General features: G+C 44.0%; 1 protein-coding gene across 2 annotated transcripts; it reads right to left on the bottom strand.

Moving 5' to 3' along the window:
- Positions 1-562: 562 nt before the first annotated feature.
- On the bottom strand, positions 563-12,142 carry mtmr7b (myotubularin related protein 7b). 2 transcript variants are annotated; one of them, XM_072670149.1, is made up of 14 exons: positions 11,967-12,142; positions 9,899-10,018; positions 9,334-9,496; positions 9,090-9,247; positions 8,857-8,985; positions 8,304-8,438; positions 6,818-6,950; positions 6,590-6,699; positions 5,880-6,005; positions 5,265-5,314; positions 4,797-4,997; positions 3,122-3,256; positions 2,034-2,160; positions 563-1,830 (listed from the first exon to the last, which is right to left on the bottom strand). In XM_072670149.1, exons 1-14 carry the CDS (start codon positions 11,988-11,990, stop codon positions 1,492-1,494), a joined length of 1,950 nt encoding a protein of 649 aa, XP_072526250.1. In that variant the 5' UTR covers positions 11,991-12,142; the 3' UTR covers positions 563-1,491. The 2 variants fall into 2 exon arrangements, with proteins under 2 accessions (XP_072526250.1, XP_072526253.1); XM_072670152.1 differs by having other exon boundaries at positions 1,672-1,830; positions 2,006-2,160.
- Positions 12,143-15,683: the final 3,541 nt, after the last annotated feature.

Raw genomic sequence — 15,683 nt, forward strand, 5'->3', positions numbered from 1 at the left:
ATATAAAAGGCTACGATGTTAGCTTAGTGAGCTAGCAGTGCTGCAACTGCTGAATCCTAAATTTTTACCTCAGGATTCACCGGTTTTGTTCCACAGTTTCCCATTACAATGATTATTATGAACATATCTGGTGCTTTCATTTTCTTTTATGACGGGACATGAATGCAGTACAACAGGGAAAATTCGGGAGTTAGCAGTTTTAGCTAGCATTGCTAGCTCGCTACGTTAACACCAGAGCCTATTATTTTAAAGCGTAACATTTCGAGCGCAGTATGCAGCAGTGCAAATGATACTTTATGTAAAACCGCTTAGCTACACGATAAAACCTACACCAGAGCTATGCTAACATTATTAGCTTCCACACAGAACACATCAGCCCACTATTGAACTTTGCCTGAAACACTCTCGCTCCACCATCGAAGATGCTATCATGTGTGCAGGAGGTTCTCCAGAACCGGTTCTAGATAGTTCAACATCTTGGTGTTGAGGATGACTGACATTATAGGGCATGGTCAGATAATGGGCAACCTTGCCAAGCTACAAAGGCTTTGATCGTTAGCTCATTCTTTTTTTGAAGCCCTTCAGATGTATGATTTCTATGTTTATATATCTAGAACAGCGGTTCTCGTTCTCAGTTCTAGGGTAATTTATTTCTGTACTATTCTTCCTCTAGATCGCCTCAATCAACTCAATCCTCCTAACATTCTCCTCAAGTGGCAGGTCAGCTGTGTAAATGGTCAGAGCATGGGAGCGCCTCGTGTTCTAGATAACTTAAAGGGGCACTATGACCAAAAGGAAAAATGTGACCATTGCTTCCACGGTTGGAACCATGCCTGCTTCCACTGCTTCCGCTGGTCCATCGATCATATCTGGAGCAAGACTTTGCTGTTTAAAGATGAGGAAAACCCCCCTTCTGATGATGTAACTTGAAGGTGGGTGGGAGGAGCTTCTGAGAAAACTACAAGTGCAAACGCTTGTAGAAGCAGAAGGAAGGCAGCTGGATAAGACTGCTGCTGGGAAGCTGAATATCCTGTCTGTAGTTAATGATGGGCCAGTTTATCAGCAGGGGGGGGGGGGTGTCCAGTGGCTGTATGACGTATTGGTGTGATGCATGCTGGGTATTGTAGTTAAGACAACACGGATGGAAAGATACGCAATGACGAATTCTGTCAAACTGAGGCTTGCACAACATGACACATGACTAGTTACGTTAAATGCTAACTTTAGGCCAGATTGCCCCTATACGCCAAAACTTAAGCCTGTCCAATAGGGAAGAGGTACGGAATGTTCCTATTGGCTAATCCTCCCCGTGTGCTTTTTCTTTTTTGTCTTTTTTTGTGCTCGTATATATTTACAGTAGTATCACACATTAAAACCAGTCATTAAAATTATATAAATAAATAATACAAAAAACAACAACAGTGGTATCCAGTGTATTCGCAGATGCCAACGGTCCAAAATCCCTTTTTACGCGTCAGTCCTCGTTTGTCGTCAGGCGTTGGGGTATACCGCCTCGTCGGAATCGGGGTCCTTTGTGTCGTCGCAGGCGCTGGAGGCGTGGCTGCTGAGGTCGGCCACGCCCGACTCGAGATCGCTGCAGGCCGAGAGGTCGTCGGGGTCGGCGCTCTTCGGCGTCGTCGGCGACTTCAGGGGAAGTGTGAAGGACGGGGCGTGGCTCTCCCCTCGGGGGGCGGGGCTTACGCAGGCGAAGTAATCCTGAGGGCTGCCGAGCTCGCTGTCCTTCGGGATGGTTCGGTACGGGCGCTCAGTCACGCCGTTCCTCTTCCTCGTTCCCCCGCTCGTCTTCCTCCCCACCAGCCGAGCAAGTCTCTGCAGCGGAGGAGAGGTTTTCACGATACTCGTAGGAATACACTTGAAAGTAAGAGCAGACTGCTTTGCATAAAAAGGCGTGGCTTATGAGCATCTAAGTGTGTGTGTGTGTGTGTGTGTGTGTGTGCAGGTGTGTGTGTATCTAGGTAGGCGTGTCTCGTGTGAGCGTGAATGCCTTGTTCAGCGTCCGTCTCCCGCGGTACCTCCTGGTGAGCGCTAAGCTCCTCCTCCAGCTGCTGTGACTCCTCCCTCACTGCGTTCAGGCAGTCGGATGGCGACTGCCTCATGGCCATGCCCCTTTCTGCAGGACTGTACATGCCCTTCCAGAACCTGGAGGTAAACACATGCTTCATTTAGTTTCCTTAAGTATCCTCGTTGTTTTTGTGCAGTCAGGTCCATATATATATATATATATATATATATATATATATATATATATATATATATATATATATATATATATATAATCTTGTGCAAAAGTTTGGACACCCTTTGCCAAATTATTTATCTTCATTTTTACTGAGAAGTTGTACACCATATTCACATACACCACTCCCCATGCCCAAGCTCACTAAACAGCTCTCTAAACATCTGATAATGGACGTATTTGCAGACCACAAGGCAGGAGAAGACTATTAAAAAAGCTATCCCAATGTTTTTAGCCTTCAGTTCCTCTTCTGGTATTAAGAAATGGCAGTTCAGGGGAATTGTGAAGGTCAGGATGAGAGCTGAAAGACCAATAAAACCCTGCTCATATGCTGGTAAGACAGGCAAAGCATCCCCCTCCCATAAAAACTGGCAAGAACCTGCATGGAAGCTTCCAGAAGAGTTGTGAGAAGGAAATCGTACCTACAGCCTCGTCACAAAACTCAAGAGAACATCTGGAACATCTAGAGAAGCCCGGCCAGTGCTCTCTAGAACTCTTTAGCCACAATGAGCAAAGATCCGTTTGGGGAAAACAGCAAATATTTCCATGAGAAGAACACCCTGCCAACTGTGAAGCCTGGGGGTGGAGCTTTCTTGCTTTGGGGTTGTGTTGCTGCCAGTGGCACTGGTTGTATTGCACAGGAGGAGAGAAGAATGGGCTGCAAGAAATACCATCTGCTAAAAGGCTGAAGCTGAACAGATGAGGAAAGTCCTCCCTCACAGTCCACTGACCTGAACATCCTAGGACATTTGCGGATAGGCCTTAAACTTGTGCTTAAAGTCCTGACTCTGGGAGGCGCCCAAACGTCTGGCGTTTTGTAAACACCCCCTGCAGATGAGATGTGCTGGTGTGAATGTGGCTCACTTGAAGCAGTACGGAGTGGTGACGGGTCTCAGGACGCCTTTGCTCTGGCCATGGTCAGCTCGGAACAAGGGGTTGAGGTACTCTGCCCTGTTCTCCCACAGGTGTGGCCATACTGAGTGAGTCCGTTCGCATATCCTGCACACACATACATACACAGGCAGAGACGTTAGAACGTTGGACAGACGTTAAATTTTGGTTGGAAATGAACATCGGGTTGATGTCAAAATCTAACGTTGTAAAAAGGGTGGGTTTTGGTTGGGAATCAAAATCTCATATATGTCGAAAAAACAACATTAGGTCGATGTTAAGCTATAACGTCGGACAGATGCTGAATTTTGGTTGGAAATCAGTCACTTATCTGTCAAAAACCAACATTGGGTTGACGTTAGGCTATAACGTTAGACAGACGCTGAATGTTGTTGGAAATTAGTAGCATATCCTTCAAAAACCAACCTTCAGTTGACGTTAAGCAGTAACGTTAGACAGACGTTTAATTTTATTGGGAATTAAAGCCACATACTTGTCAAAAACCAACGTTCGGTTGATGTTACGCTCCAACCTTTTGACAGATGTTGAGTTTTAGTTGGGAAACAAGGTCACATGTCAAAAAACAACAATAGGTTGACGTTAAGCTAAAATGTTAAACAGACGTTGAATTTTGTTGGAGTTACAGAGGTGGCAGAAACCGACATTGGGTGGACATTAATGTAAAACGATGGACAGACCTTGAGTTTTGGTTGGGAATTAAAAGTCGCATCTGTCAAAAGCCAATATTTGGTTGACGTTAAGCTATAACGTTGGACAAACGTTGAATTTTGTTGGGAATTAGTCGCAGATCTGTCAAAAGCCAACATTTGGTTGACGTTAAGCTATAACGTTAGACAGACGTTGAATTTTGTTGGGAATCATTTAAGTTGCATACCTGTCAAAAAACAACGTTTGGTTGATGTTACGTTCCAACCTTAAACAGATGGCTGACGTTAAGCTAAAATGTTGGACAGACGTTGAGTTCTGGTTAGAAATCAAAGTCACAAATCTGTCAAAAGCCAACATTTGGTTGATGTTAAGCTAAAATGTTGGACAGACGTTAATTATTTTTGGAAATCAAGAGCTACAGATCTGTCAGAAACCAGCACTGGGTGGACATTTAAGCTATAACGTTAGATGGATGTTGAATTTTGTTGGGAATTAGTCACATATCTGGTTAACATTTGGTTGACGTTAAGCTAAAATGTTGGACAGACGTTGAATTTTGTTGGAAATCAGAGTTACAGAGCTGTCAAGAGCCAACATTGAGTCGACGGTACACTAAAACATTGGACAGACGTTGAATTTTGGTCATTTAACACCCTGACTTAACACAGACAGCATATCAACGTCAACAGCTGTTAGAATTTCACATCGTGTGTACGTTAACATTACGAAGTTTAGCAGACGTTGGGTTTAGTCACCGTCCTGCACAACTAAATGTTCTAACGTTGGCATTAGACGTCGTCCTGATGTTGGATTTTGGTCACCCGATATCACAACCTTTTAATCAACCAGATATCAACATCTATCAACGTTGGCGGTTTAGACTTCGGTCTACACTTTCTCAACTCTGTCTGTACTGTTAGCTATGTTAGCCTCACCGCTAACGAGTAGACGCATACGTATGCTGCATGTCACGTCTCACCTGAGGTCCCTCCTCTCTTTCTGGCTGTTGCCGATGAAGTTGCCGTACTGGCAGGAGTGGATGTGTGTGTGCAGCTGTAAGAGGAAGCGCTCGTTGAACTCGAAGGCGCAGGGGAACTGCTCCGTCAGCTGCCACACACACTCCAGGAACTGGTCCATCACAGGCGAGACCTCCTTGGGGTCTCCGTCCAGGTGAGCATACCTGGAGAAGCAAAGCCAAAAGATACGTGGAGCAGATGTTCTAGCACCCCAACTTAAATCCCTAAATCCCAGACACAAGGCAAGCCACTAGCGACAGGGTCCACTATTTGGACAAAAGTATTGGGACACCTGGTATTCTGTCGGAGTAACTGCCTCTACTGTCCAGGGAAGGCTTTTCTCTCTTTTTTAAAGAAGCTTTGCTGTGAGGATTTGATTGCATTCAGCAAAAAGAACACTAGCGAGGTCAGGATGTTGGGTGGATGGTCACCTGTGTGAGAACTTGTGTCCGAATGATATCCAGTCTTTTTCTATCAGCACCTGCGGAGAAGAAGATTTTGCAGGAAACATCTGGATGAACATGGACTTCTAGTGTTTGTTCGCTACATTAGCATTGTAGCTTCAGCGCTAAAAAAAAATAGAAGCACAGTGTGTCTGAATTTTGAAAAGAAAACAAATCACATTTTTGGCCTAGATTATTATTATTTATTTTTTTAATAAGTCCAGATCCAGGCATTTCTAATGAATGGGGTATTGTCTTTCAGTGCCCGGTCCACTCCCAATCCTTGGTTTTGCTGTTGCAGAGCGCCCTCTGGCGTCCTCTTGGCACCAGTAACACACCAAAACTACCCCAAACGAGGCTGAAATTGGCCTCTTACTGGAACTCTCCGTTCCACCTTAAATAGTGCAGCACATTGGCTCTGCTGCTGAACTGCGCACAATGCAGCTGCTGCACTATTTAAGGTGGACTGGAGAGTTAGCATCACAGGCCTCGTTTTGGCTGCGTTAAAGTAATACTAGATTCACTAAAGTCCTTCACCCCCTTTATTACACTGACTGTTGTCACGGTAACCGTTACTGTACGTGCTATTGGTCGGTATACTACCATGAGTCCTTTGATGGTTCTATAGTAGGGGTCTAGGAGCACACTGGCCACAGAGCAAGCCTGAGCTGTACGATCCCAGCCATCCGAACAGTGCACCAGGACGCTCACGCCCTCCTCCGCCACGGCCTGGACACACACACATTTACAAAGTATTTACGACACAACGGTCACACAGACACACACTTCATAGAGGGGCTTCATACCCCTCTAGCCCTCTAGCCCTAGGTGCTAAAAAAGGCATTCATTAGAAGGGGTGTCCACAAGTATTTGGACATATGATTTGCATGTGAATTAGCATGTGTTCTGCTTGGCTGTCCTGTACTGTGTCTTGGTCCAATATGCAGGTTTCAGAGTGAGTGGGCGGAGCTAATGGGTGAGTTCACATCAGTTTCCGTTGCCAGGGACTGGGTGGGCTGAGAAGGGGGCGGTACGCTTTGCCAGTGAGTAGAAGTACCCTTAAATAGAGCACTATGGGCACCTTTCAGCAACTCAACGGGACTCAACGGGACTTTGCGGTCAACAGCACCACCTGCTGGACCCTCACTGATGGTCATTTGATGCTCAAGTGGACGCAAAGACAACCACAATCACCATTCGTGTTGGACACAGATGGACGGGCCCTTGCTCAGCGGCAGCTTGATGAACCCAGCTAAGGAACCCACGTAACCCAGTCCTCTAACACACACACACTCAGTTTTTCAGTTGCGTACCTTGGCGATGAACACCCCCGCATCCAGCACTGCTTTGATGTGTTTGAGCCAGCCCGAGTTCTCCAGTCCCCACAGGAAATCCCCCATAGAGGGAGATCGCAGGTCCCCCACTGCAGAGCAAACACACACACACACACTATAATAACCCGTAAGCCGTAGTGTAGCAGTGGTGTGTGTTGCGCTGTATTGACTGATTGTGTAGCAGATGCAGGTGATGCAGCTACACACCGTCGATGAGCTTCTGCTGGCTGTTCCTCATCACGTGAATGTTCTCGATGCCGATGAATTGCAGTCTGATGTTGGTGTAGTGATCCTCATTCTCGTAGCCCTTTCCAGCTGCGCGGTTCGCCATGGCGTTCAGCTGCAAACAGAATAAACATTTAGCACACAGTTCACTCCAGTATGAAGTTCTAATTTCATTAATATCCAGTATGAAGCTCTAATAGCATTAATATCCAGTATGAGGTTCTAATAACATTATTATCCAGTATGAAGCTCTAAAAACATTAATATCCAGTATGAAGCTCTAATAGCATTAATATCCAGTATGAGGTTCTAATAACATTATTATCCAGTATGAAGTTCTAATATCATTAATATCCAGTATGAAGCTCTAATATCATTAATATACAGTATGAAGTTCTAATCACATTAATATCCAGTATGAAGCTCTAATAACATTTAATATCCAGTATGAAGCTCTAATAACATTTAATATCCGGTATGAAGCTCTAATATCATTAATATCCAGTATGAAGTTCTAATCACATTAATATCCAGTATGAAGCTCTAATAACATTTAATATCCAGTATGAAGCTCTAATAAGCTCTAATATCATTAATATCCAGTATGAAGTTCTAATCACATTAATATCCAGTATGAAGCTCTAATAACATTTAATATCCAGTATGAAGCTCTAATAACATTTAATATCCGGTATGAAGCTCTAATATCATTAATATCCAGTATGAAGCTCTAATATCATTAATATCCAGTATGAGGTTCTAATAACATTAATATCCAGTATGAAGAAGTTCTAATAACATTAATATCCAGTATGAAGCTCTAATAACATTAATATCCAGTATGAAGCTCTAATAGCATTAATATCCAGTATGAAGCTCTAATAACATTAATATCCAGTATGAAGAAGCTCTAATAACATTAATATCCAGTATGAAGCTCTAATAACAGTAATATCCAGTATGAAGCTCTAATATCATTAATATCCAGTATGAAGCTCTAATAACATTAATATCCAGTATGAAGCTCTAATAGCATTAATATCCAGTATGAAGTTCTAATAACATTAATATCCAGTATGAAGCTCTAATAGCATTAATATCCAGTATGAAGCTCTAATAACATTAATATCCAGTATGAAGCTCTAATAGCATTAATATCCAGTATGAAGCTCTAATAACAGTAATATCCAGTATGAAGCTCTAATAGCATTAATATCCAGTATGAAGCTCTAATAACATTAATATCCAGTATGAAGCTCTAATAGCATTAATATCCAGTATGAAGCTCTAATAACAGTAATATCCAGTATGAAGCTCTAATATCATTAATATCCAGTATGAAGCTCTAATAACATTAATATCCAGTATGAAGTTCTAATAACGTTAATATCCAGTATGAAGTTTTAATAACGCTCAGTCTGGAACCCTCATTGTGAGACAGACTCCTGGACAGTGACCCCTTCCTCACCTTTGGCCGGGTGTCCACCACGTACATGTACTCGCTGGCCGGGTTGGCCTTCATTATGGCCTGCAGCATCTGCTCATCCTCCGGAGAGCGAGCGCTGAAACCAGAGAGCGGCTGACTGCTGCGGCACACTGCGGCCTGGAGGGACGAGAGAGGGAGTGAGAGAGGGAGTGAGAGAGGGAGTGAGAGAGGGAGTGAGAGAGGGAGTGAGAGAGGGAGTGAGAGAGAGCGCGAGTGCTTATTGGTGGTCGCTATGGTATACCAATGGAATGTCAGGTAGATGCTAAGTGGGTGCTGAGGTGCGGCCGTAGTGTTTCTTGGTGGTTGCTATGGAACTTCAGGTAGCTGCTGCGGTGTCTCATATAGTGGCTAATGTGTTGCCAGGTGGTTGCTGTGGTACCCCATGTGGCTGTTTGGGAGGTACTAGCTGTTACTATTCGTAACAGCTTGATCAGATTTGATGGGATTTGATGGGATTTGATTGGACGCTGCGAGCCGAGTTGATTTTAGGGCTGTGTGCAGGGCTCTGTACAGGGAGTAGGGGAACGGTACGTACGCTGGTGTCTCTGTGGAAGTAGGAGAGAACTGGGAGTCTCCCGCGGCTCCTGAACTTCGCACTTCCCACGATGACGGCGGGGGTCGCGGACTTGGGCACGTACAGCTCGGACGAGTACGTGTCGCATATCTGCCACAAATAAATCAATCAGAATGAGGAACACGGAGCAACAGCATCTCCACACCAGGACGCCCCCACACCCCCACATTCTTCAGAGGCGCGAAAGGACCCACCCTGTACTCGTGGTTGGCGGGAGTGATGTGCCAGAGGTTCCTGGGGATGCCCATCCGGCTGAATTCGGCACGCAGGTCCAGAAAACCCCAGGCCTTCTCCCGCTCCTCCTTATCCAGGTTGGGCTGGTAGGAGAAGCAGAAGAGCTCTCCGTAACGCTCTGAAAGACAAGGAGAGGGAGAGGACAGGGCGAGAAATGAGGAAACGGACCGACTCCAGCTCCCAGCTCCCTGCTGCGTCGCTCACCTGGTCGAGAGAGGCGCGTCAGTGAAGCCTGGATGTCCATGCAGTCCTTCTCCTGTGGGAGCAGCAGGTGGTAGACCTGGACGTTCTTGCAGCGGACGATGAGGGGACTGCCTGAGGGGGTGGTGGGGGGACGCTCGATGCTGGCCACCAGGCTGTGTAGCACCTAACCGTGAAACACACGCAGAGCTTAGCAGGCTCCGCCCATCAACGTAATCTTCTGTAGCCCCGCCTCCTCAGTGTATATCACAATACCTACATTTAGACAAGTTATTAATATATATTCACCCTAATGAGAGACTGTAGCTCCTCCTCCTCAGTGTATATCACAATACCTACATTTAGAGCGTTATTAATATTCACCCTAATGAGAGACTGTAGCTCCTCCTCCGCAGTGTATATCTCAATACCTACATTTAGAGCGTTATTAATATTCACCCTAATGAGAGACTGTAGCTCCGCCTCCTCAGTGTATATCACAATATCTACATTTAGAGCGTTATTAATATTCACCCTAATGAGAGACTGTAGCTCCGCCCCCTCAGTGTATATCACAATCACTTCTTACCCATGTTTCTTTGCGTGCGTCCGAGTTCTCCACAAAGATGGTGTGTGTGGACGAAAGATACAGTGTTCCAGTGACGGACTTTCTGGGCGTCAGTCGGTCGATCAGACGTACGTTTTCCACCTGAGAGAACACACACACACACACACACACACACACACACACACACACAGTATAACATCATAAAACACAAAAACATCTAGAAACATACAATAACAACAGCATACACTACGTGGCCAAATATTTGTGGACACCCTTCCTAATGACTGCACCCATTGCTGCTGACACCCATATGCAAATGCACACACTACACACAGCTTGTCAAGTCCTGCCAATAGAATAGGACCATCTCTCTGGAGCAAATCACCATGAACCTATTGGCACCATGCTGCCTATACCCTCAATCAATACCCTTGATTTCAGAGGAAACCGTGAGCGAGCAGGTGTCCCAATACTTTTGTCTTTTTATAGTCTGCAGTTAGGGGCCCTTTTTACAGGAGATCTACAGCGACAACCTGACCTACAATGGGAACTGCTTAGCAACACCACGGCAACCACAAGAAACCGACCCTTCACAGTCAAAGTTTGGCTCATAAGAACAAAACTGTGGACCACCAGGCTGGTGCATCTTGGGACCCTGGTTCTCCACCGAGCCCAAAAATATGCTAAGCATATTACCGTATCATATTTAAATAACTGAATCATTAAATTAAATTTAATTTAATTTAAAATAATCTATGCTAATCTATGCTACAATATGACGTTACAAAATCACACGTTAAAAATAATGTTTAAGAAAATAATAAATACGTAAATAAAATACGAAAAAAACATCTTTCGTATCAGAGTTCGTTATCCAGCATGCTAGCCAAAAGTAATTATGATATTTAATAATAAATCATGTTTAAAAGAATAAACAGCTCCAGGGTTTGGTATAAATGTTCAATATTCTAGTTATAATAATTAGGTTATTACTATTTTAAAAACGTTTAATTAAAACACTACAATTTAACGTGATTAGCCATTAGCTAACATGCTAGGCAAGCTAGTCAGTACAGGGATTAGTCACTGTACGGTACTAATCTGTAATAATAATAAGTAATAAAAACTATATTTATGACACCTGATGACAAATAAAATATATATATAGATTTAGGTTATTTAAAAAAAGGTTCATGTTATTTTCAGTAATGAAAATAATGTTTAAGAGAATAAATAATAATATTTATTTTATTTATCTTCATAAACAATTACATAACGAATGTGTTAAAATGAGTTCCTGTATAAATGCGAGCATTTTAAAATCAATAAATATGTTACCATGAAGTTTTAAAAATGTGTATATTTAATATACAACGTTTATAATAATAAATAACAATACAAACAACGTGATAAACAATTACATCATTGTTAATACATAATTAATTATGCGAATAACAATAAAAATACAACACTTTTTTTATTTAAATTAACTTTTTACAATTTATTTAATATAAACTAAATATTTAATAAATAAATTTTAAAACATTTTTAGCGTAAATAATTACATATTTAATTATTATTGATTATTTTATATAAACATGATGCTCTGACCGGTCTGAGGGAGGGAGGGAGGGTAGGTATCCCGTATGTCATCAGTGCCCCCTACCACCACCCCCCCCCCCCCCTCCATCCCACCCTCCCCCACCCCCCCCTCTCCATCAGCTGGGCTGGAAGGCCCTAAGCCAAACACACCGAGACACGAGCCAAACCAGAACCCCAAAAACACACACACACACACTCACACACACACACACGCACACGCACGCGCGCGCCAGCAGCAGCACCTTTAGGGGGTGGTAATAATGGAACGTGCGCATCCTCCATAATTATTGCCTAATATACACGCGCGCGCGTGCGTGTTGCAGTGAGGCCCACACACACACACACACACACACACACACACCTTCAATCCGATGATAAGACCCCATTTGCACGCACATCGTCTCCTTTGAAAAACAGCATATGGCGGATGAACGGCACGAGCCCTAAAAACGGACAGTGTGTGTGTGTGTGTGTGTACGCTCGTTACCTTCGGTGTCCTGATGTGCTCCATCCTCTTTGTCCGGTGAGGGGGGGCGCACGGTGCCCCCCTTCCCCTGTACCCCACCAAGCGCGTGCACGTCGATGCCCGGTTGGCTCGCGCTAAGCTCGCGCCATGGCTCTCCGCTTGTCCGCCGCTGTTTCTGCTTCCCACCCGCTTTCCGCCCTGCTCCGCCACTGGCCGGCAGTAGCCCCGCCCTCCAGCCTTACGATTGGCTAGCACTCACAGGCGTGACGACGCGTGGCAGCTAACTCCGGAGGGGGAGGGCGGGGCTACGACCCGCGAATCCGGGCACTGAGGGCGGGGCTTGTAGGAATACGGGTGGGAAACAAAACAGCAGCCGTGCGCATGCGCTGCCTGCCTTCCCCGCTCCAGTGGATTAGAGAGCGCCGTGACGTCAGACATAAACATCATAAGGCCAATGTATTGTGTTGAATATACTGCATATACTGTAAATTAATTATTCATCCACTAATTATTCATTATTATACGTTTAATTAATTATTCATTTATCTTGCAATATTTTCCTTCTATATTATAATGTAAAATATTAGCATATGGCTAATTGGTTTGAGCTGTTTAGGCCCAGGCTTTCAAATGTTCAGATTTACTTAACTAATTTAATTAGATTTATTAAACAATACAATTTTAGTTTAAGCTTAATTTGAGTTGAATTCGATTTATTAGAGGTTATTAAAATCAGACGCTAAATGCTAAAAACAAGCCTTATTTCAAGCCTTTAAAAAACTCATATTGTAATTTAATGATGTTATTTTACATATTTAAATTGAACATATTAGCATATGGCTAATTGTTTTACCTGGATACACGTTTAACTCGTATGCTTTGAGATTTGAGTTAAATTAGTATATTTTAAATGAGAAGTTATTATTATTAATCGCTCACTAAAACAGAGGCTACATGCTAAACTAAAGCCTTTGTTTAAGCTTTTAAAAAATATCGTTTTTTTTTATTATTTTATTTTAAATATTGAAATTGAACATATTAGCATGTGGCTAATTGGTTGAACCTGTATACACTTTCAACTCTTATGCTTTATTTAAGTTAGTAAGAGTTATTAATAATCAATCAGATCAAACAACCAGGCTAAATGCTAAACAGAAGCCTCTGAGTTAGCGCCTGTGCTGGTTTACGGGTGTAAGTTGGGCTAGCGTTTACTTCTTTGACCTGCACAGAGGAAGGAACCAGGCTAAATGCTAGTCACTGAGATCCTTGCGAGTCAGATAGGCGTGGGGGGGGTTGAGGTTTTGAGGAAGTGGGCGTCACAGCATGAGCTCTATCACACGAATACAATCTGATCAAGGGCTGCTCACACACACATGGCCTTCCGGAGAAGGCTATCGCTCACTCATCTGTGTGTTTTGACGTTAATCCAGTTACATCAGCGCTGTTAGTCCATTTCATTATGGATATATCATATCATATCCTATCAGCTCACTTTTTCAGTGCTTGAGCACATCTGGGTATCTGGAGGGCCCAACCTGAGAACACCCTGTCAGTCTGAAAACAGGGCACCCTGGACGCAGCTCCAGTACCGGGGGGCTGTATACCCCTCTAGCCCGAGGCCGAGGCTCACGACTGCTCCAGAGCGGCCGGTTCAGCTGGTCAGTGCTTTCCTGTGGAGATGATACAAGCTTACAAGAAGTCACTGATTTGAAGGGGTGACCGGATACGTCTGGACATGTCGTGCTCGTAATGTGTGGCCTGCAGAGGGCGCCATGATCATGTGTCCGGGTAGAAAAGGGGCTCATGCATGATGAGGAGAATCTATTTGGACATAAATGTCCTGCTGAATTGGGCTGAATGCAATCATTTTAGAAGATCTGGCTAATTACAGTCAGTCAGAGTGGGTTTGAGGGGAAATGGAAAAGCTCAGGCGTTGCGAAGAGTACAGCACTAATACAGCCACTGAAGCTACACACGTCTTCATGTTAAATGTTATCTACGTTGTTGGTGGTAAAACAGTGACAAGTAGTGTATATGCACTGCCGTCATTACTCATCAGGCCAGCACTGGGGTCATGGAATGACCCCTCAGACTGACCTAGGAGTGTTTACATCAGTGATTATCCTGCCAAAGCTGACGTTACGCTTACAAGTGCAATGTTCACTATTTTAACCAGCAATAACAGACAGCACCAAAATGTTGGGCTCTTATTATTTTAATTTTTATTATTATTAGTGACAACATGAGTCACAGGAACACCAAGAAACAATGAAGTTGATCTTATCATGTCCTAGAACGTACAGCCCAGAGCCTTTTCTCATTTAAAAGAAAAAAAAAAAAACACTGGTCAAGGTCCAACATAAATCAGGATCTAACCCAGGATGATGTAACTCAGTGCGTGGGTCATTACAGCTGGGAGGATTATGAGGGTCTTCCACATGTCCACCCACTTTGGACAGTCAATATACCAAGTTTGAGCCCTTAGGGACCAAAGACACAAATTTTATATATATATATATATATATATATATATATATATATATATATATATATATATATGGGTTTGGTGGAAAACAGTGGTGGTTCGAACCCTAAACCAAAACCCCTAACCCCCTAAACCCCAACCCTGACCACTAACCTAACTGTAAACCCCTAAACCCCAACTCTAACCCCATGCGTATATTGTTTAATATGGATTGGTGGTGATATGGATTGGTGGTGATCATCGGCCAACATCCTGACCTCACTAATGCAGCTCTTGTCGCTGAGTGCAATCAAATCCTCACAGCAATGCTCTGCTCCACAATCAAGTAGAAAGTCGAACTTCTTCCCTGGACAGTAGAAACAGTTGCTCTTTATCATACACTTGATTTCAGAAGAAACAATGAACGAGCAGGTGTCCCAATATTTTTGCCCACATACTGTAGCTCGAAACAGTGGTAGCAAAGTCGCTTTGCCGTGAGCGAGCGACAAAGCCTGGCTGTTAACACTCCTCAAATGCCTGCAGGACTGGCCTTGGCACACCGTCGCCACTGTAGCCTTCAACTGTTGCCTGATAAACACTCTGAGAGTCTGAGCAGATGCTATCATCTCATAATGCCACAAGGCTCAACAGGCTAGCCCAAACAGGCTTTAAGCTAGGCTAATGTTCTTGCTAAGTTCCGGTTCTGGAGGTCCTTTGCGCTGAGTCTTTTTCACTGCAGGGCCAAATGGTTTAGCATGGCTAAAAAAGTTTCTCTTTCCAGTTGCTGCGATGCTAAATCAGGATCAAGAGTATGCTGTTAGCACTATGCTAACGGATAGCTATAGCCCATGATATACAGTCACGAAATATAGTCGCCAAAGTAATGCTAGTTTGACCTAAGCGAGCGAATGTTATGGGAGTGATGTTGAACGAGCCCATCGGTCGGGCTTTGCTAACGCTGCCGTAGGGATGTTGGCCGTGCTAAGGCGCGGTAGCGATGTTGGACGAGGCTGGAAGTCATGCCATGCTAACGCCACAGTGGAAAAGTTCGACGTGCTAATGTCGCCTTAGGGATGTTGGATGAGCCCAGCAGTTGGGCCCTGCTAATTCCAATTGTAGTAATGTTGGACAAGCCTGGCAGTCGGGCCTTGATAACGCCATGGTAGCGATGTTACATGAGCCCAGCAGCTGGGCCGTGCTAATGCCGGCATAGAGAGGTTGGATGTGCTAGGACGAGTATAGCAGCCTGGCCTGCTAACAACATGGTAGCGATA

The sequence above is a fragment of the Salminus brasiliensis genome, chromosome 24 (genome assembly GCF_030463535.1).
Source record: "Salminus brasiliensis chromosome 24, fSalBra1.hap2, whole genome shotgun sequence".
In the NCBI taxonomy this organism is placed as follows: Eukaryota; Metazoa; Chordata; class Actinopteri; order Characiformes; family Bryconidae; genus Salminus; species Salminus brasiliensis.

Coding starts and splice junctions, on each gene's coding strand:
- mtmr7b (XM_072670149.1), bottom strand. CDS start 11,990: ATGGAGCACATCAGGACACCGAAG. Junction 10,019..11,966: donor AGCACATCAGGACACCGAAG/GTAACGAGCGTA, acceptor GTGTTCTCTCAG/GTGGAAAACGTACGTCTGAT. Junction 5,315..5,879: donor GAACCATCAAAGGACTCATG/GTAGTATACCGA, acceptor TCTTCTCCGCAG/GTGCTGATAGAAAAAGACTG.